The sequence below is a fragment of the Ambystoma mexicanum genome, chromosome 7p (assembly GCF_040938575.1).
Source record: "Ambystoma mexicanum isolate Mex_15411 chromosome 7p, UKY_AmexF1_1, whole genome shotgun sequence".
NCBI classification, from domain to species: Eukaryota; Metazoa; Chordata; class Amphibia; order Caudata; family Ambystomatidae; genus Ambystoma; species Ambystoma mexicanum.
This window is the reverse complement of record NC_090939.1, coordinates 835,490,308-835,512,984: the sequence shown is the minus strand read 5'-3', so window position 1 is coordinate 835,512,984 and position 22,677 is coordinate 835,490,308. Positions and strand designations below refer to the sequence as shown.

At 43.8% G+C, this 22,677-nt stretch overlaps 1 protein-coding gene across 2 annotated transcripts in view; it reads right to left on the bottom strand.

Moving 5' to 3' along the window:
- NALCN (sodium leak channel, non-selective) overlaps positions 1–22,677 on the bottom strand; it is a 3,431,684-nt gene that overhangs the window by 1,982,136 nt on the left and 1,426,871 nt on the right. For both annotated transcript variants that reach the window (XM_069637002.1, XM_069637001.1), the window contains one exon: positions 16,638–16,724. In XM_069637002.1, the coding sequence (XP_069493103.1) occupies positions 16,638–16,724 (87 nt within the window). The remainder of the gene's footprint in view (positions 1–16,637; positions 16,725–22,677) is intronic.

The following is a 22,677-nucleotide window of genomic DNA, read 5'->3' as shown; positions in this document are numbered from 1 at the left end:
TACAATAACAACTAAGGTCAAGACTCTAGGCGTCTACGTGGAGGCAAACCTAATGCTGATTCTCATGTTCAGTGGATTGTGAGAAATACTACCCATTATCTTGGAGTTCTAAGGCTGGTTAGACCCATTGATCACAAAAGAGAATTGTGCTAAACTGGCGAGGGCGGTCATTCTCTCACGTTTGGATTACTGTAACGCCCTTCTGGGAGCGGCAATTAAAAAGGCCATACAAACACTTTAGAAAATCCAGAATGCAGCCGTACATATTGTGTACAACTTAACAGAGACAGACCCAATATCTGAGGCCAGGAAAGAGCTACACTGGCTACCTGTGACTGCTAGAGACATGTTTAAGATATTGACTCTCGCTCACAAATGTATATTGGGGACGGTCCCATGGTACCTCAGAGATAGTTTGGTATTATACCAACCCATGAGAAAAAGCACTCCTTTTGAAAATTGACTGCATAAAAAGAGTTCAGGGAAGAGGTTGCTCTTTTCCGGTCCTAGCAGCTCGAGCGAGGAACGAGTTGCCCAGATCCATGCGAAAAGAGGAGGGCCACATGATATTCAGGAAACTTTTGAAAACCAGGTTATTTGTGTAATGTTTGGAATACCGGAGCTCTTCCTATTACTTTTTGTAATGGTCAGTGTCTGGATGCCCGAGGGCTTTGGCGCGTTATAAATAATTTAAGATAACATAACATAACATAACAAAATTGATTCACCATTCAAATATTAAAGGTCCCAAACCTTAAAGATTAAAAACACAAAATTAGCAAAGTGATTTCAGAGCTCACTTTTCAGGGGATAATAGTTTCAAATTGCTCAACTAAGCTAATATCAAACTCCAAAGTTTAAAAAAGGTCAAAGTAAAAATCCAGACGGTTGCAAGAGGAAATCTGAAAACAGAAATGTTAATACATGCTGCAGCCATTCCTGTACAGACATGTGTGAGAATGCAATCGAAAGATGCAAAGGGTGCAAGGTTATGAATAGATCTAAGCCACTGGCAATGCTCTGAGCAACCTTCCACACCACCAACTTTAGCCCATCTTCACTATTGTAGACTGGGAACAGCCTTATGCAAATAAGTGTTGGTCCTGCCATCAACGAGAGCAGTCCATTTCAAACTGCTGGCCACGTCCCTTCTGCATTGAAACACAAGCAGCCCCAGATATGTTTCAGCCTTTTCAGTGAGGTGTAGCTTTGTTCCCTATGGTGAAGTGAGCAAGACACCCACACATTCTCTCTAACATAAGGTGACAAATTATAATGATTTACATCAATCTGGCAGGCTGAAAAAAGAAAGTGGCCTGGAAGATTGACCAGAGCAATGCCAGGGGTTTGGATTAATCCAAAAGCTACCAACCATCACATTTCTATTTTTCAAATTTGAAATAATGTGTCATGAATGTGGTAAGTTTCTAATCATTTATTCCAGAGGGAGGTAGAGGGGGTGCTGCATCGTATGGTTCTTCTGATGTTTTGGAGACGACTCCAACTATCCCTCACAATTGAATTTGCTTGCTAGTGCTGATGGGAGTTGTAGTCCAAAACATCAGGCGAGCTAAGGGTTGCCAAGCCATATTTATGCTATTGGATCGGGGTCTTTAGATGTCAAGTGATACCCTTTTGAGACACGATCTAAAGTTCCTATTTTAAGTGGCAGCCATTTTGGGTCACAGGAGTGCATATGGACAAAAGGACTTTTCGGCAATCACTGCAATGAAATAGTAGAATGTTGCAGTATTGAGGAGCTCTGAAACAACTTTTCTTCCCCATTCACTAGTTGAGAAAGCCTGGCTAACATTCAAACTGAAACCTGCAAGTCTGGCCATTCTCCACTGAGAATTCTCCAAAAGCAAATTGAGCAGTTTTCTGTTCAGTATTTACTTTGATGGGGATTTATGAATCAACCCATTTTGCCTTTAAATCTTGATGTAACAAACACACGTTGATGTGTTGCAAAATAAACCGTTCTTTACAAAACGAATCAATGTGTTAAAAAATAAGCTACTCTTTTTTTAAACGAATTGACTCTTAATAAAACCAGCTACTGAGATAAACAAATTGAGTCTTAACAAAAATCATGTATTTGTTTAAAAAAATAAATGGATCCTCTAAAAATAAGGTGAATGGGTAGTTTCTATTGGCAATGTGTTGAAAACAAACATACATTGTGTTTATGAAGAGAACAAAAATGCATTGGCTTTTAAATCGCATCTGCCATCCCTAAGAACACCTGCAAATATTTGCAACACACTAACCACGACGTAGACAGCGCGAGACCCAGCATGGTCAGACCCTAAGTAAGACCACCGACTTTACAGTGGCTAATGCACAAACATGTTGCTAGCACAATTGGGAGGGGTTGAGGGGAGAAATACATTCAAGTTTTCTTTCTTTTCCCCAGAATTCATAAACTCTCACGGGTATCCCTATGTGTCACTGCTTCTGCATGACGTCACCCTCAAGTTGATAAAGGACAACATAAGGATCTGAAATTGAAGTCAACATCTTCTGTGCCTTCCTTTAGCTGGGCTGATGATATGACTTGTATATACTACAGAATAAAAAAAAATTTGGAATCATTTATGCCAAAGGGGGAGTAGATGGGGTGGGGTGGTGAACTGCATCCTGTGGTTCTTCTGATGTTTTGGAGACAACTCCAATTATCCCTCACAATTGAATTTGCTTGCTAGTGCTTATGGGATTTGTAGTCCAAAACATCAGGCGAGCTAAGGGTTGCAGAGCCGTGTTTATGCTATTGGATTGGGGTCTATTTTCGTTGTTCATGTTTTCGGTAAAAAACCATTCTCTGTAATGTATTCAGTAAAATCACAGGACAACCTTTAATTTATTTTTTACATTTTTAAAGCGCTCACACAGCCCGCAGCGTATTTGTTTATTTTTTAGTTGCGTAATTGGTTTTGTCTTAGTTGCGTATTTAACGCTTAAACTCCCAGAGGTTTCTAAGCACGGACCAGGGGATCGAAGGTGTGCTGCTTCGTGTCGTCTTGCTTCCCAGGTGCCCACGTTGCCGCTGAGCTATCCTCCTGGGACATTCAATGGTTTTGTCATCATCTGCAAGTAAACACAGTTAAGCCCGTGATACCATTTGCAACTATTGTGGAGTAATGGGAATTGATCTGCCCACAGTGATGACAGTCCATTTGAGTGCATTCTTTTCTGCCACATTCAAATTTTCTTTGAGTGGGTTCTCCGCCCTTGGGACACGTGGGTGCATCCTAATTTGCACAGGAACGCATTGACAACCCAGCCGCGAAAGGGTTAAACACTGGCAGGTGTTCTGAAAGTCGAGTTTCATGGAGGAAAAAAACAACAGGTGAGATATTCTGACCACAGTTATTCTCTGGAATCATTTTGCAGTGATTAAAAATATGCAAAGACGGTGCTTTACCCATTCTATAATGGCAGAACAACGTCTGAATTGGAGCTGACGACGGAAAACGTCCTCAAAAATGGAGGAGGCAGCAGGGTAACCCCTGCGGGGTCATGCCGCCGGGAGCGGGGACCCTCACCCGGAAGGGCAAAGGACAAAGGGGCGGAACGGCGCCAAAAGCCGAATGGCCCAAAAGCCCGCGAAGGGGAAACAAAAGGAAAGGGGCGGGGCTTGCAGGATATAAGCAGGCGGGACCAGGGTCCAGGCATCTCGCTCTTGCACTGGGACCCGGTCGCCGCCACCTGACAAGTGCAAGGAATTTCGTTTTCCTCCCACCCACCCACGAAATACAAGGAGAAGGACACCTGGGCATTGCTGTCGCAGGGCACCCAGGTCAGAGGATGACAAGTTGGCGGTGTTTGGGCAACCAAGCACAAATGATAGACTCCGGACGAGCCAGAAGGAAACGGAATGGGTCTTCGCTCTTCTGGACCAGCGCCTCTTGGGGGCCTAAACGGCGGGGGCGTCTGGTAGGAACAAATAAGGCTCAGCTTCCCCCCCAAAACAAACGGCGCTCTCCCCACCCACGGACCCCTGCACGGGCAGGATAGGAACAGGTACAATGGGTCGGGGGAGTTGGGGGCCTACTATACCAAGTATAGGGGGAAGCAAAGGAAATCCGGCAAGCAAGCGCCACACGTACAGAATGAGGTCACTATTGTGTACAAATACTTCTGTTGTCATGGAAATAAAACTGCGGCCAATTTTGCCAATTGAAATCTTGTGTCATGCCAATTCATGGGGGATAAAAACTGTGTGCATGCGCAAAGATAATTGGGAGTAAAGGCAAATGGACGGCTGCAGGGGTTATACGATGGTAGAGAGAGAGAGAGAAAGAGACAGAGAGAGACACATAGAGGGAGTGTGTGTGTGTGTGTGTGTGTTCGCAACAGGACCGCAAGAGAGAACGGTTTCCTTCATTTCTATATTGTCGAAAGAAAAAATGTCGACTAAATTGGGAGAGCTGCCGGAATCCGAAACAGAATACCAAATGCCTCTGTTTTCCTTTCAACCGCCGGAGACCTACACTATTGTTCGCCGTGGTCTTCCAGGAGCACGGTAAGTCGCCCCAGACTGCAAGGCCGTTTAATGGGAAAGTCAGAGAATGCCAATGTTCCGACTTAAGCGAAAAGGAGACACCATCCCAGCAGCTGCCCTCCGGTGATGTCTGATGCACTGTGCCCGGACGCCATGGCGCTATTTGAAAGAGCAGCCCTGAAATGCGGCGGGTGGCCCGGTTACTGGCAGCCCCGCTTGCTCGCTACATCTGATTTTTATTGAACGTCTGGAAGAGGAAAGTGGTTTCCTTAGCAATGGAAACTGATTTTCTGAGTTCACCTCTTTTCTGTTAAAGTTCTCTTTCATTTTGTCAGCGTGGGCACTGGCACACTCTGCAGAACAGGGCGCCCGGGGATAACGTTTCTGAAATGGTCCCCTGTGAGGGGAGAGACAGCATGTTATTAATCATGTGTGTTATTAAAGCAGCATGACCCCCTGGGGACTGTCACTCGGCACACTTGCAGCGCGCAGGCAGGTCGGCCTACCTCTGTTCCAGTCACTCGGCTGGATCTTTGATCATTTCTTCTGTTTTACTTTCTCCACGTTCTTGTAAATCCAGTTGGAAAACACATGCGACGTCACAGGGCGCACGTGACCAAAGTCGAGAAAAATCATCGAAAGAGGAGTTGTAAATCGAAAAGAGAGGAGTAAGCTGATCAGCAACAAAACCACTGAAGTGTTCTGAGCAATATTTAAATGAGAAACAATAAGAGAGGGTTCAAGTAAGCTTAGGAGAGTGTAAAGCGAGGGATGAGCTTTGCAAATATTGTAAAGTTAGAATTGACAATATCGGGCAGCGTTAGAAATATCAGAGGAGGAGAGAGAGAAGCATCGAAATTAGCAACACGACTGTGAGCGGATGTAGAAAGGGAGCATTGGGAAAGATGGAAGGAAAGAAAAGGAGGAGAAATAGAGGAGGAGGAAAAGTTGATGCAGTGAAAAATAAGATTTGGTTTTAGTGTGCTTGGGTGGAAGTGAATGTTCGGACATCCAGCATTGAATAGTTAACAGACAAGATGAAAGAGTAGAATGAGGAGAAACAGTAAAGGAGGAGAAGGGATGCAAAGTTATGTGAATCATCCAAATAAAAAATGATAAGAAAAATTCATAAAGGATAAATTAATAGAAAGAAGAAGAGGGGCACAAACAGATCCTGGTGTGACAGTATAATGAAGAGGAAAAGATGGAGACAACTGACCTGGCCAAGAGACTGAGGAGGTTCTATTGCAAAGTTCAAAAAAACACTTTAAAACAAGAATGATCAACAGAATCAAAAGCAGCTGAAAGAGCAAGTAAAATAAAAACAGGAGATGTTAAAAGTGGCGATCCTAAAGCAAAGAGTTGTCAACATATGGTAGAGTAGTCACGGTAAATGGAAATAGGTGGAATCTAGATTGGTGAAGAAACTTGGATGTGGACCACCTTTTCAAGAATGCTTTCGGGAATTGGGAGAAGGGGTATTGGACAGAAAATAGATGGGAACGACGGATAACATATTAGTGCTAGAGTGTATTCTGTGGGCCCACAACGTTGAAGGTCAGGAGCTGTGAATAACCTTGCTACTAAAAAGAACTACTCAAGGGTCACTAAGCCCCACCTCCATTCAGACTCAGGCTTTATTGATTTGGTCCATAATGCAGTGCACTATACATATTGATGTGACGAGGACCGCTCCTCGGAAGGAATGTGTCACATCGCAACATACTTCCCCAGATCAAGCAAGCAATATTTACTGTTTCACTAGTGACCCCGCTTACCCCTCTAGTATATAGGACTGCAGATTTCCTGGGATTCCTCTAGCCTTCCTGCTGCGGAAGATCCTGTGTCCCTGAGGTGTTCCCCAACTAGCCCCTGGGCAGCTTTCTGGTTCCACTGAACACGCAGTCATCTTTTATTCCTGCTACATGTAGTCTTCTGGTTCATGAAGGAGGGCTTGCTGTTCTTACCCTCCGAATACATCGTCATTAAACTCAGGGAGAAGGTTTTCTTTTCCTTCTCTACCCATCTTTTCAGGTCCAAGCTTACAGAACCAACTGGAGTTCCTTGTCACCTCTTGATGGCCAATGCTGGCCATGACGTTCAAGCCCTTCTTTGTTATTATCCTCCACCATGGAGTAGCCTCAGACAGGGGCCCTCATTATAAGTTTGCCGGTCCCGTAACTACGGTACCGGTAAGCTTGCCGGTAATGTAGTTTCCGAACCGGCAATCTACGAGTTCTGCTCGCAGGTGCCTTTTCGCCCGCCAGGTCCGACCTGGCACCCGCGAGCAAAGCATGTCGGATGCACCGGCACCATTGTGAATGGTGCCGGTGCGTCTGACCTCCCCATTCCCATTGAGCCCTCTGGGGCTAAAATGGGAATGGGGAGCATTTCACTCTGGTGCCGGCAAATGGGCAATTACCGGGTCCGGCAGAGCCGTAATGTCCCGGTAATTGCCCATTTGCAGGTGCCGGAAATGTTCGCAAGTTTGGCGGCAGCCTGCCAGTTTTATTGGCAAGGCTACCGCCAAACTTATAATGAAGCCCAGAAAATTGAGCTTGCCACCCTGATGGTGGTTACGGATCATCACTCTGTTACCTATAGCTGCTCCCACGTCTCATTCTCCAGCTGTCTCTTTCCTTTGGATTGTTGCACATTGTCAGTGCCTAACAATTGCCCCGGGATATTGAGTCCTGCCTCTTATGCAACTCAGCCTTTATTGGTCTGGTCAGATGGTGTTGTGCACCATACATATTCACGTGATGATGATGGTTCCTCAGAGAGAGCATGTCATGTCACAAAAATTAGTTTGGACCCCTTAACACCCCTTCCTAAGGTCAGGTCTCATTCCAGCATGTTAAATGCAAATACCCTCTAAAGCGCATGGAAACTGAGAAGCATTTGTAGATTCCGTCGTCATAACTGACCGGGCACTGGATTGGCTGACCTTTTTCTTCACTAACCACCCTTCCCAGCTGGAACTGGGCCCTTTCTTCTCCACCACCACACTCTCTACCTGTGGTGTCCCCCAGGGTACTATCCATTTGCCTTGGCTCTTCAATATCTATCTCGCCCCTCTTGCTTACCTGATCTCTGCCTTCTCTCCTGATTTCCAGCTTTATGCCGATGACACACAGCTTTCCTTCAGATTTCCTGCTACTTCCTCCTCTTCCTCCTCTCTCATCCTTGACTGTCTGTCTGCCATTCAGGCATGGCGTGCGAGCGAATGATCTCCGTCTCAATGCCAGTAAGACATAGATCCTTCTCATCTGGACACCTGTGCACTCATTTCCTCCTACCCTCTGGCCACCCTCTTTGGGCCCACTACCCCACCATCCTGTGAGGCCAAAAATCTTGTGGTCATCTTTGATTCCGCTCACTCCTTCACCCCTCACATCATGGACCTTACCAAGAAGTCCCACTTCCAGTCCCGCTCCACCTCCTCAGAGGTATTCTTCCTTTCCTCACCTTCTGCCAGAAACTCAATATCTCCAGATCTCTCTTCCTTTCCAGGCTGGACTACTGCAACCGCCTCTTTCTCAATCTCCCTCTTTCCTCCCTTCGCCCCCTACAGCTACTCCAGACTAGGGATACAAGATTAATCCTTGGCCTCACGCCCAGGGACTGTATCTCTCCAGCCCTAAAATCTGTCCACTGGCTACCAGTGATGCAAGGATCAAATTCCAGACCCTCTGCATCTTCCACAAGGCCTTCTGGGGTCTGGGACAACTCTATCTCCAACTTTCCCTCCATAAATACTCCCCTGCTAGAGTGCTACGCTCCTCTAACTCCAACTCTTTGGCAGTCAATTGCTTCTCCAAGCAGAGAGTGGGGGATAGGTCTCTCTCCTCGGCTGGTGCCTCTCTCTGGAACAGCCTTCCTGCCCCTCTCAGACTTGATTGGACCTCTTTAAGTTCCACAAACTGCTCAAAACTCTGCTCTTCTCTACCTCTTTCCCTCTTTTCCTTCCCTGTTATTCACCCCATTGCCACTGTAACCGGTGTCCTGATCCTCATGAATCTCACAGGATTCCAGGCCCTTCTTCCTAGTCGATACCATACCCCCACCCCCACTGCACTGCCCTGCAGGCCCCTGCTGGGCGGCTCTGCATCCCACCCTTGGGAATCACCTGCACTAGCACTTAGCCTGAGGTTCTCCTCCTTGGCTCTCCTTAGCACTTCCCTCCCGTGCACTCCTCCAGCACTTGTCCACTCCCCTGCTCCCCCTCCTTCCATCCCCATCCCCTGAACTTCTCCTCACTACACTTGCACTTCTGAACGCTACAAGACCTAGCAGGACCACAACTGTATATTTACGTTTTTTTGCCATTGTTATTATTTCCTCTGTTCCTTTCCCATTTAGCCTTGTGGCGCTTTTAAACACCATTCTGTAGTTTAGGCGCCTAACAAACGCTCAATAAAATAAATACAAATAAATAAGGAAGAAGTAGTCGGAGCCTTAAATCTGAGAGTAAAATCTGCCACGATTAACACATTCGGAAATCTGATTTGAAGGTTAGCTGCAAATTCGAAAAACGAGTCAGAAAAAAAGTGAATCGCTGCGCAGAGGGCGATAAACAGTTAAAATGTGTACAATCATGGAGGCCGAAAGGGAGAAAGAGAAAGTGACACTACCATAAGTTGAGAAATGTAGATCATGGCAACCGCGCTTCGAGGATGTAAAGAGGAACAGTTAAGATGGATAATGCCCTAATCAACAAGAATAGTTGGGCTAGAAGAATCCCTGAGCCAGGTTTGTTTCATACAGGCAACATCAGGCAAATATTCAGATATCAAATCATAGAACAATGCTCAATCTGCAACTAAAGAACATGCATTAGCAAGAACACATCAAAAATAATCTGCTTTCTGAGGACCTGTGGTGTAATTTATGAAACAGCCAGAAATGAAGGTGAGAGGCAGCACCATGTCCGGCGATGCCACCCTTACTATATAATCATGGGGTAGTGTTAAAATACTAATGGAATTTGGAGGAGAAGTTGGTGGCTTCGTCCATGGCATATTCTGTGCACGGACGATCACAGACAGGCTTGACTTAGGCGTGACTTTGGTATGACAGGCCCATTCCCACTTCGCTCATCCGCTGCCCTTCAGAGTTTGTGATCCAAATTGAATAAACTGTCATGAATATGATGTCATCACTCCCTTACTGGAGGTAGCTTCTCCTCATGTGGCCAGGGGATTGCAGCCGCTACCTGATCCTGACCCTCTGGGTGGCTATGCGAGGGAGCATCACACGAGGGGAGGCGACCCTCAGGGGGAGGCATCATCAGAGGAGACCTGCCATAACCCTTTTCCCTTTTAGGAATATTCCTCTAGGTTCCTCATGCCTTCATGGTTTACTGTGATGATCATTTTAAACAACCCACAAAGGCTATTGACAGTATCTTTCAATATTCTGTAGCAAACAAGAATGACAAAGACCGAGACGAGAAAATGGATCACCCAAATGAAGATTACTAGGCTGAACCAGAAGGGGCTTGGAGGAAGCTGATTGGCTCTAAACAACTCCCTTCCTCGAAGCAGGAGTTCAAAGATTTAACAGCTGAGAGCAGCAGACAGATCCGGCCGGCTAGGCACTGCCGGGGAAGCCCATCTTCAAGCAACAACAATGATGGACCATTATGACAGATCATATGTATTTATCTTTTTACATATACCAATAAATGCCTCAGTCAAAGTTCAACTTTGTTTTTTATTATTACAATCATAAAAAATGTAATCACCAAGTATAATATACCTTCACAATAACATTCAATATTTGAAAATCGACTCACATACAGTTCATTTCTACCATACATTCAATCTTACTCTCTCTTACAACAATTCACTTCATACCTATATCTGTGACCCACTTGGTCACCATAACCAATATTCAATTTTAACACTGTTGAATTCCCTCTGCCTGTTGTCAGGTGATTTAATCTGTGTACAATTGGTTTCACAGATATGATCGTCGACACGTGTTTCGGTTGTCTCTAAGGACTTCAACAATAGTGTCCAATTATTAACGCAACCTTCATCAGGACTAAAACAGGAAAGTCAATGGTTCCCATTTTACAAAGTAGGGTGAGCCACAGCACTTGTGTGGTGCCACAGGATGCTATGTGTTGCCTTCTGGTCAGGAAGCGTATCCTTAATAATGAGAATAATATGTATTGGTCACCTTGGAAAATCTGGCATTGTAAACTACTAGATACAGATAAGTGTTGATCCTACAAGCGCAACAGTGGAACCACTCTTCCCCGGAAGCTCACTGTCCCCAGAGCTCGGGCTCATCTACGACTCTACACTCTCCTTCTCTCCTCACATCTCTGACGTCTCTAAGAAGTCACACTACCAGCTGCACCTCCTCAACGGTATTCTTCCTTTCCTCTCCTTCCCCCAGAAGCTCACTGTCTCCAGAGCTCTGGTTCTCTCTAGGCTGGACTATTGAAACAGCCTCTTTCTAAATCTGCCTGCTTCTACTCACCTCTCTCTGCAACTTATCCAGAACAGGACTGAAAGACTTGTCCTTGGCCTCAAGCCCAGGGATCGTATCTTTCCAGCACTGAAATCTCTGCACTGGCTCCCAGTGGCTGCGAGGATTAAGTTCAAAACCCTCTGCATCGTCCACAAGACCTTCTGGAGCCTGGAGCCTCAATACCTTCAACTCTCTCTTCCTAAATATCTTAATTCTCGAGCTCTTCGCTCATCCGCCTCCAACTCCCTCAAGGTCTGTCGCTTCTCCAAGGAACGAGTTGGTGGTAGATCTCTTTCTTCGGCTGATGCCTCCCTCTGGAACAGCCTCCCTGCCTCCCTCAAACTTGAAGAGAACCATCTCTGGTTCCGGAAACATCTCAAAACCTTTCTCTTTGCTTTTGCTTTTTCTCCTCCTCTCCTCTCGTGACCTCCGGGCTGTAACCGGAACTGAACTGGCTACCTGGACACCCTCTGATCTCGGGCCCAGGTCCCTCCCCCGCCAGTGTCAAACACCTGTACTGCCCACCTGGCAACCCCCGCACTTGGTGACTATTTCTGTATCCCATTAGTCCCCCACCAGCCCTTGACACCTGAAGTCTGCACTTACCAATGCACTTGCCACATGTTGGCCGTTACTTACTTACTGTTATTATCTATTCCCATGTACTGCAGTGTCCCTGCCCCCTTCACACGCACTTCCACGATCTGAATGACACCTGGCCTAGTAGGTTCATCTTCATCAACAAAATTCAATATGAGATTTAGATACACAAGCCTAATCTTTACTGCAATGCATGGAGACAATGCAGTGTTTTACAGCGTCAATACTATAATTATGCATTATTTATTGGTTTTTTTATTTGGCATTTAGTTTATTACAAACTTTCTTATTAACCTCATAATTATGCATTATGTAACTACTTACATTTTTAGGAAAGGAATGGCATGATTGTCTTTTAATAAAATATAAAGTTAACACACACTGGTCTTTGCCAGACAGGATATAGTTAGCTTGATAAACGTATCACTAAAATTATCATCCCAATTTACTTCTGGTTTGCAATTATTTGAAAAAGAAAAATGCATGTTTGGCTATCACTCCCATGCAGACCTCTGACACTTAAGAGTGGAGGAGATGATTACTACTGCACTTTCTCTCCATTAGCACTTGAAGTGAACAGAGAAAAGAGAGGGAAGAGAGCACTGACGGCAAGAGAGGAATGCAGGGCTACCTGTGCTTTGATTGAACATGTAAACTTTAAAAAGCTACAGAAGTGTCAATTTGATTAGCAAATCTACAAAATAACATAGCAAATTGCTATGCAACACTGCTTATTTTATGCCTTGGAATGACAAATATATATGAAAATAAAGCTTACCAAGATTCAATATATGCACATCTTCCTCATACATATGTATAGTTGATTTTTGAAATCCTGACTGGATTTTGCTTATAGGTGCATATACAAAAACATCCTAAGTTCTAGAGGAGCCCTACAAGAGGCACATCAGAGACTAGTTGCATCCAGGGCTGTGGTGGCACACACCCAGATGCATCTTTTAGAAATCTTTTCTTTGATCATGCTATGCTGGCAGGTGAGGCCCCTCAGCATCCCCTCTATGGAAAAAATGAATGGAAACAGGATTGCTCTCTTTTTTTCTGGGTCCTCCAAGCTCCTGTTAGCAGTTCCCATAATTTCTTCCTGCTAATTCTCAGAATAGCATCTTACCCTCATGTGGGCCCTGCTTGGGCAGACATTAGAACCAGGATGGGTTAATCCAGGATGGATCTGCGCAAATAAGGCTTCATCAATGGTGTAACAGACACTCTTGCACTCCTGGGGACACCATATTTGCCCACACACTGTGCATGTCGCTGTGTATTGATAATATTGTGGCTCCTCTCCACATTCTACAGATGGGGATCTCATTAAAGCTTTACAAATCAGATCAGAGGATAGTACTGTGAGTTGTGGAAACTGAAAACTGTGTGAAAAGACATAGAACAGCAAGGGTGTTTTTCAGAGGTTTACAGCACCATAATGCCCAATACAACTCAAGGGTGGGGTCTATAAAGCTATTATAATAGTCGATGTTGAAAATATAATGCATATGTAGAGGAGCAGGTAGACGCTATCATCGCCAGTTCCCGCCCCCTCATTGCTATCATAATGGAACAGTCAGAGAAGAGCAATACATGAAACCCCATGCATTGTTCCCATACTGCAATGAGTGAATGAGAGACATTATACACTCAGGAAAGCATATAGAATGTACCCTTGCACTGATGGTGTGGAGGGATGTTGCATGGAAGAATGCTGAATGGAAGGTTGTCGCCTGGCAAGATGTCAGAATGCATCAATGAATATTATGGATGGATGTTAAAGTGACATCTGACGAGGACAAAGTGATGTTATAGAAGATATATGAAGCTATGCTGACACGATATGACAATACTTAGAAGTAATGATGTCACTGAAGCAGTGAGAGTAATATGTACCTAAAGCTAAAATAATAATGGATCTAAAGAAGATGAAGTAACTTACTGACCAATAACTGTAAATACGCAGTAACGCAAGGTAGAAACAAAACATGTAGAAGCTTGCTGTAGAGGAATACATAAAATGGCAAGGATGGCCATAGTAGGAAGATGGACGCTGGCTCACGTTGAACTTAACCAAGCAACCTCAGAGACAGGCCGAAGCTGTAGAATCAGGAGAAGCGGGACAACGGTTCTGTGTGCAGAGCTGACGATGAGTCAAGGTTGGCCAGAGTTAAGGATGCTATTTTTAAAGGATAAGCGCAGAGCACAAAGGAAGTACGTGGATAAGCTCTGAATGTGGGATATTCTTCATAGATGAAAGAAGAAGAAAACATCTGTGAGAGCCAAACTACTGGTCAATTACAAGTAAACAAAGTTCATGTGAGATAGAGTGAGCAAGTCTCTAGAGGCCAAGAGGAGCAACAGCACCCTACGTAATTAAATCAAATATCAGTAAATAGAAGGTTGACATTGAAAAATCTGTGGTCTTTTCACACGTGATTCAGAAGTCAAAAACAAAGGCTATTCATTAGAGCCTTAAGCTGAGAGAGTGGTGTTTCAGGACAGTGAAAAGATAACAAGGTCACCTACAAAAGGAAGTCTTTCACTTATGGCCTACCGATTAGAGATGATGGACTAATTGGTAAAATGCAGAGTAATCTGATGGGATTCAAACACCTAATTTTCATTTCACATACGTGCTGCCAAAAGTCCAAGGTTGGGATAGTATTCCAACTAATCCGTGGGGTTGTGGGATAACCTAACGTGCAATGTAGCATAGAAGAATCCACTGTTGTTTTATCTGCTATAATCTGTACTATACATATTTAGAGGTAGTTCAAGGCGTGTCCTACAAATAAGGGGTGGCCAATGATGTACTAATCCTTATATGTTCTATAAGTAAATATGTTCCCTTAACCAATCCCTCCCTTGATAGGTTTTGTATTTTGCCACGCAGAATGACGTCATAGATGTCCCAAATTGGGGTATATGACCTCTATGTAATCAAGCTGCTATGCTGCATGTGTCAGTCCGATGTCTTTGAGTTCTCCCTACTTTATTAAATTACAATAAAGTAGTACTTTGCCATATTCTTTGAGTCTGTCCTATTGTTTGGTTTGAGATCATTATTGTAATTCCATCTAGCACAAATAGATATTTTAAGGTGCTAAAGCACACATATTTTGGTATATAGATGTTTAGTACGTACATTTACAAGGGTGGTTGCAGGTTGGCTGCAGGTACGCTCCATATTGACCGTAGCCTTTCTATACTGGTTTGTATACTCGGCAGATCACCCAAAGAGAATACTATGGAAATATTCCACTGGTTAAAATGTATGCTATGCCACTTGCTTCCTCTCCTTTTGTTCATTCTGCTCCTATAAGCCACTATTTTTAGCTTGGTGGACGGACCTTCTCTGTCACATGGCAAATATTTCTTCTTATTTCAAATGTTGCTTTGCCCGCGTCCCGCCGTTGATATAATTGTCATAGCACCAATAAAACAAAAAACAAGTCGAGGTTCCAAAGATGCACATCACGCCCAAAGTGAAGTTGCTTCTTGGAGAATGAAGTTAGTTAGCCCCTACATGCTTCCACTGTGTTTATGATTAATGTCAGCGTACAAACAATATGTCACGCGAAATAGGAACTCTGTACGTAATAAAATAATAGACCTGGCCCCATGCAGCCTGTACTCATATTTTCAAAACATTCCAATCTTGTGACATGAGCATAATTCCAGAATGTTGATCAGTAGCAGATAGTAGAGGTTCTGGGGTCAGGGTGAGTAATTGTTTTTTAAAGGTCAACCATCAAGTGATACAATGTATAGCTATTTTGGGGGTCATTAAGGGTTCGACAGTATTCCGCCTGTTAATCCGGTGGGATACTGGCAGACAGAATTAGCATTCCTGCCGCCTGATATCCTGGTATTACCGGGATATTATAGGCGGTGCGATTGACTGTAATTTCCCATTGCATAGGACTCCATGGGGGGAATTACCGGTATTACCAGTGCTGGTAATTCTGACAGTCTTTTGCCAGTGGGAGCCTGATTTACCTCCAGCTACTGCTAAATCAGTGACTCCCACCAGGAAACTTGTATTTGACCGGTGCATGAAAAGTGCCAGTGGCAGTATTACCAGCATTTTTCCCGCATGAGGACACTTATAATGACCACCACGTGTTGCTTTGATCTTCCGCAAGATGTATAGGAGCAGCGAATAAAACTTAAATAGCAAAAGATGTTTTCATTTTATAGGTATAGATTTATACAGTGTGGAGCGTGACCAAATCAGTGTCAGCTTTCTGAACAGCAAAAAAAATTTGAGTAATGGTAGCAAGTCAATTATAACAATCAGGTGTGCACATAGGCTACAATTTCAGGGGGCGGGTGGGTAATACTTCCACTGTTGAGAGAGGTGCTAACTTCAGAGACTTTGAAGAAGGGGCACATTTACTTGTGTGGGAACATCAAACTTCTTTACACATTCTAAAGGGACTATTTTGGTGAAGCTTCAATGTTAAAAGCAGTTAACTCTCTCTTTCATGTCTAAAACCGCACAATCAAGGACCGCTGAGAGAATGAACTGTCTCCTGTCCGACCACCCTTCCAATCACTCCAGTGACAAGCAATTTCTAACTACCATTCATGATTTCAATCGCCTAAAATTGTATGAATATCAATGCAGTTGCTAACAACGAAATGGTTAGGATTGGCAATTGGTGGGCTTTTGTTAACTTTGCAGCCCCAATGAACCGTTTATGGTCTGTGTCCTGTCCTGCCACCGCTCTGTAGGTCTTCCAGGGCAAGTCAACTGAACCCATAATTTCAGCGTGTAGCGGGTAAAGCCCAATCTGCCCACTAGTCGTTGCCCTACTGATAACAATCAACATTGATATTTCAGGGGCTACCCTGAAAAGTGCACAGAAGCTCTCGGGATCAAGTCAGTTTCAGTGGCGTGCCTAATGTGTTTGTGTATTTCCCCAACAACCTTTGCAATTTTCTTAACCGGCCTGACTCGGAGCAAAGGCAGGCACATTTTCTTAGTCGGTAGCACAGATATGTCCCTGGAGGGGGAGGCCGAGGCATGAATGTACAGTACCTGTAAGCAAGCCGGAGCTCTGCCTTGGGGCTTGTTCACATCAACAGCAACGAGCTGCCATCCTCCGGCGGCGTCTTCATGGAACATCTAGAGGCAGAACAAGACATGTCAGAATCCTTCCTTTTTCATCGCAGCTGATGTACGCTGTGTACGCTTTTGTGCGCTTGTATAGCACCCCCCCCACTCCCCACCCCCCGCGCACTAACCCCCTCCAGATGTTCCTCAAAGTCACTTCAATGAGACAAATGGAGGAGCACATTTGAATTTTAGTTCATATCCAGGCGCACGATTTGGTCACAGACAGTCACAACATTCAGGGCCTAATTCATGGAATGTTTAGCTCGGTGCAAAGTAACTGCACTGCCAACAGGAAGATAGCACAGGGGCAACGTGCTTGGCTTGGAAGCAACAAAACACGGAGCAAACTCAGGTTCGATCCTGGGTTCCACGCTTAGAAACCTCTGGGTATTAAGTGTGTTATAAATAACCAAGTGCAATTACAACACACTCGTTGAAACCGGCCTGATTTACAGAGTTGTGCAAAGTGCATCTTTACAGTGCAAAGTCTGCAAAAGTACTCTTTGCACCGTGAATTAGGCCCACTTAGCAAAGTGCATTGGCACTGCAAAAATACACTTTGCGCAGCTCTGTAAATTGGGCCTGGTTCAACGTATTTGTTGGCAGTGCAAAGTCAGTGCACCGCGCTAAACGTTCCATGAATTGGGCGCTTGGTGTTGTGTTTACATGAACGTTATTACATTTTTTGTAAGTCAAAATAATTCCTTTCTTAACATTTTGAGAATTAATGACTAGCAATAAACCAAAACTGAAGCCAATGGTCAGAAGGGGTGCCAGTCAAATTCCTTTCTGCCTTACAGAGCTGCCACCTGGACATATGAGCGCCCCAATGTGTGCCCCTGGCACAGGAGGCACTCTGGAAAATGCTGGAAAGTACCTAAAGAGTGAAAACGTCAATCATCAGACCTGGAAACGAAATTTTAAAAACACTGCAACCTAAGAAAGTTTTTGACTTCCTGACTCCCAATGTTTGGATTTTTTGGCTTATTGTCACTTTAAAGTGTTCAAAAAGACTTGATTAAAGCAAGGGGCTGGGCTTAAGATCGGCTTATGCCAAAATGTGTTAATGATATTCGCATTAAAGAAGCTAAGCGGCATGTGTTAAAGTGATGGGCGGCACAAAATATCAGTGCCATCCAATCAAACATATGATGAGTAGTGTTGGAGAAATGGCTAATTCCGCCGTACTACATTTTTGGTTGTGAGTCGATGTAGTGACTCAAGACATCCAGTTGAAAATATCCACCTATTCTCTGCTTACAATGCGTCCATGTTTCAGTTGGTTCAAATATGTAAATAAAGGTGCACATATGATGAAAGGTTGTAATGCTGCAAACATCGGATGGCAGGGATTCTGCTCAATAACCGGACATCATTGCACAAAGCAACGTTTTAATGGAAGACGACCTGAAGACATGTACAAAGGTACTTTTTAAAAATCTTTCTACCAATGTAGAGGTCCTCGGTTTCCAGCAGGTACCCCTGAAGGACCTTTCATTTGTAAAACTACACTGAAAATCACAATACAAATTCAAGACACATTCACAAATTAATCCAAGGAAATGGATGATATATCATTTTTAATAAATATCTGTTCGTGGGAAGCGTGAAAAGGGTCGCCCCAATCGTTCATTTGCATGTAGCCAAGAATTCAAATAGAGACAACATTAAGTGGTAGCTAGGAGTATCAACTGCTGTCCCAATGTTGCCTTGTTGCAAAACAAGTAAGATGACCAATCTGCTCGTTTGAAAGTAAGGATGTGTTGAGAGACACATGAACATGTCATCCATAACCATGGCCCCTCCCCCGGTCCAATATTGTAAACAATGAGAAAGAAGTATTCTTTAAGGCAACCATATGGCCCTTATCCCAGACATGTACAGCACGGGATGAATAAGATGTAAGCTGAAGATGGCAAGAATAACTAAAAACAGATCCTAGGATCATGCATATGCATCCATTGGATAATAAGCACATATGCACACACCATGAAGAAAATGCACCAAGTCAAATGTCCATTTATACATGAAGAATATATACATTGCAACCATAAAGACATGACAAATACTAAGATAAGCAATGTAAAGAGCTCTATAAATAAATAAATAAGTAAATAAATAAATAAATATAAGTTGAATGCAAAATGAACGACATGCGAGTATAGGTCACTAACATAAAATTGCAACAGTAACAGACAGACATCTTTTCTAAACTGGAAACTGCATCACACTTCTTAGTAAATGAAAGGCCTCAAGGCTTCACCAGTGGCCAAAGTGCATTGAAGCAGTTGGGAGCGGTGCTTCTCTACTTTATTTAATTAAGTTTCACTGATCCTATACTTTTATTTAAAAAAGAAACCATTCCAGAATGATTTCGTTTTAAAATAAAAGTGCAGGAAGCAGTTGAAACTTGCACTTCAGTGTACTGCACTGAACTTTGCCTTAAACAGCATGCGCATTTGTTTGTGGGTTTGTATTGTGCATGGGATGGGGCGTGGCAATGGGGTTTGTGAGGAGTGGGGCAGGCCAGCAGGGAACATAGTTCGACTATTTATTTTCATACACTTCGACCACTGGTCTTCACGAGAATTCAAAATGCTGAAATAACAAAATTAAGATCTTTGCAGATAGCAGACAGTAGCTCATAGCCTGAGCCAAAGTAGTTTGTAGCCTGAGCCAAGGTTACTAAGAAAATAAGGAGGGTCCGAGTGCCATGGTGAAGGCATGAAATAAGTATTCCCAGGATGTAAATGGTATACTCCCAAATTAATTAAAGTCTGGAAAAGTACAACTGACCATTGTGAGCCAGGTGCCAGGTAATTATAAGTCAGAATACCCCATGAAGAATACACTCAAGAGACTCCCTAGAGGTAGAGGAGACCATAACATTTAGCTAATAGGATGAGATTTCCCAGCCTCTCATCCTATTAGCTAAACTACTCATAAATGCAGGGTGAATTAAATCCAAATGCAGTCCTCCCACACGTAACCCATAACCAAAGAACACTATTTATTCATTAGCGAAGAACACAGATAGGATATGTGCCTCACACAAGGCATCACACAAGGTTAACTACAAAGACAATCACCCTGGCTCATGGCCTAGAGATGAGGGATGATATTTTTCTTGAATTAAAAACATGAAGCCCGTGGAACTCTCTTCCACCACTCACGTTTGGCCCATGCTTTGATGATCAGTTGTCCAAGGTTAGTCAGTGCAAAGCCAACCAATTAAAACTCCTGGTGACAAGACACCCATTATGTATGATACCAACCAATTAACTATTGTAAAAGCGATGCATTTTCAGTGTTATCAATTTAGAGGTGGTCTCAGGGGAGCCATCCGTTAAGAGTTATCCAATTGAAGGTTTAACACATGTATGAAGTGTATATAGATACCCTTATTAACCAATCCCCTCATCCCAAAGGTTTTGTATTGTGATATCATCACTGTGACTTATGCTTGGTATAAAAAGTGTTGTTTTGTATGAAGAGCTCTGAGAGCTGTGACTTACCTGCTTACCTGTATGCTGCCACTACTTTATTTTGGATGTTCATAAAGCTGTTTTTTGCCTTTTACTTTGAATATTTCTGTTATTGAGTTTGAGATTTCCCAGCCTCTCATCCTCTGCATAAACTTGGTTATTCCAGACCTTTTTAACATATCGTAGTAGAGCTGATGGTTAGCTAAGGTAGTCAGATTATTGAGGATTCCCTGCTGTGGCCCAAAGACTACGAGGTGAACTGTGGAGAGCAGTATCACGTGTGAACTGAGAGAGGTCGAAAGGAGACCCTTTGGAGAAAAAGTCTTGTTTGGTCCCCGCAGGACACCTCGTAGGGTAGAGGGCAGATAGCTGATTGGGGCAGACTCAATACCGAAGGCCCTCTGCTGATCCACAGATGTAAGTATAGCATCATCGGCCTGGAAAAATGAAGGGGGAGGGGAATGTTTGTATATTGAGCAAATTGTGATGAAGTAAAAGATGAAGATGATGAGTTTCTGACACATTCAGGGAAGACTGCATAGTAAACCTCATTACGAGGTAATAACAAATACAAAAAAGATTACCACACTAGGAGTTGGCAAGGCGGTCGTAGTGTATTTATGTCTGTAGAAATTACTGATGCCAGATTCGAGGTGTTTGGTAGTTAAGACTTTGTGAAAACTGCATTTTTGGTGTACATTGGTATATATTGTGGACAACATGAAATTGTTGTATGGGCTAAAGGGTGTGGTTTAGCGTGTGAGCGCAGTTTTTGGGGTCACTCAGGGACTTTTGAGTGATGCGTAAGGTGTGGTATCATGGAGGGACGCAGAAGTGTGGCGAGTAAGGGGAATGTGTATGGGAGAAAAGTTTGAAGGAGAGGTAACAGAGAGTGAGTGAGGGTTGAAACAGGGATTTGTTAAGTATTAGTGAACTTAACTGTGACGGATCATCATGGGAAACATGCATTACCCCAGTACCAAGACTAGATCCTTAAGTACCATACCCAATGGATGAAGGACACTGCAGGCAAGATGTTTATGCCTTGGCAGCAGGAGGGCACTCACTCAAAGTCAGTACTGCAACACACAATGGGCCTCATTACAGGGATGGCGGTAAGAGTTTACCGGTACCGGTAAATCCTTACCGCCTTACTACGAGGTCCCATTGTGGGTTGTGGAATTTAACGCCTGCTTTTTGCAGGCGTTAAAAACCAACCCGCAAAGGGACCAGGCAGGTAATTACGGTACCGCAATTTGCAGTACAGTAATTAGCGCCTTCCCCATTCCCATAGAGCCCTATGGGGCAGAAATGGGAATGGGGAAGGGCAATGGTGGAAGGGGGAATTACCGCCCCGCCAACCTTGGAATAGGGTGGTAATTCCCCTTTCCACCAAGGCGGTGCCAGTATTTTACCGGCATGAACCATGGCGCTAATAGCGCCATGGTTCACCGCCATCCGTGTAATGAGGCCCATTGACATATTTACATACTGCAATAAAGGGAATCAGTTGCAGAATCGACTAGCCATTCCGGAACTGTGGAAAGTGTATGGAGAGGAGAAAGAGGAATGGATGCTTAATCAGTATGAAGTAGAAACAGGCAGGGCAATAAGCCCCAAATGAATGGGTAGGAGGACAAATAATGCTCAGATTAAAAATGGGCAGGGACAATTGTAAAGAAAGGGGAAGGGAAGTCATAGAAAGACAAGAGGAAGAAGAAGAAGAAGAAAAAGGGAACAGGAAAGAGAAGCAAGATAGAGGGAAATAAAGCATGAATAAGTGAAAGAAAGAGAAAGAAAAGGAGAAGAAGCAGAAAGAGAAAGACAGAGAGATTTGGAAAAGGGAAAAAAAGGAAGAAAGGGACAGAGTGAGAGAAATAGGGTTGGAAAGATGACAAAAAGAAATCGATGAGATTATCAGGGGACTTACACCCCCGGACACACAGAGAGGCAAGAGACAAAAATTGATAGGAAGAGAACAGAGTTTAGAAAGGCGTTGTAAGTAATTGTATGAGATTCTTAAAAAGCATATGCTTCCATGTGAAGGAGGAATAGCATCTGAACAGATGCAGAGGGATGGGGCAAGCAGCATAATGAGGGGTAGAGAAGGATCTCCACAAAATGGGTGAAGGAACGTATTGGAGGTGGTGATGAGTGGAACGTATACAACAAGTCCCCTTGGGAGACTAGATTTTGAGGACACGGAGGACGATGAAGGAGATGAAAGTGATGATGCAATGCTTATAGATGAGGAGCGAGAGGAAGAAGAAGAGGAGGCCGCATGACCCCCATCAATAAGCATAATGACAAGGAAAGAGACAGCATGGTTAGATTTGGAGGAACCAGAAAGAAGAACCATTGACTAGCCCAGATGCCCAAAAATGCGATCAAGCAGCTTAGAAGAGAGAACCCCTTACGTGAATAGGTTGAGAAATGTACTGGGCGAAAGAAAACTAGTATGAAAGAGGCAATGCAAA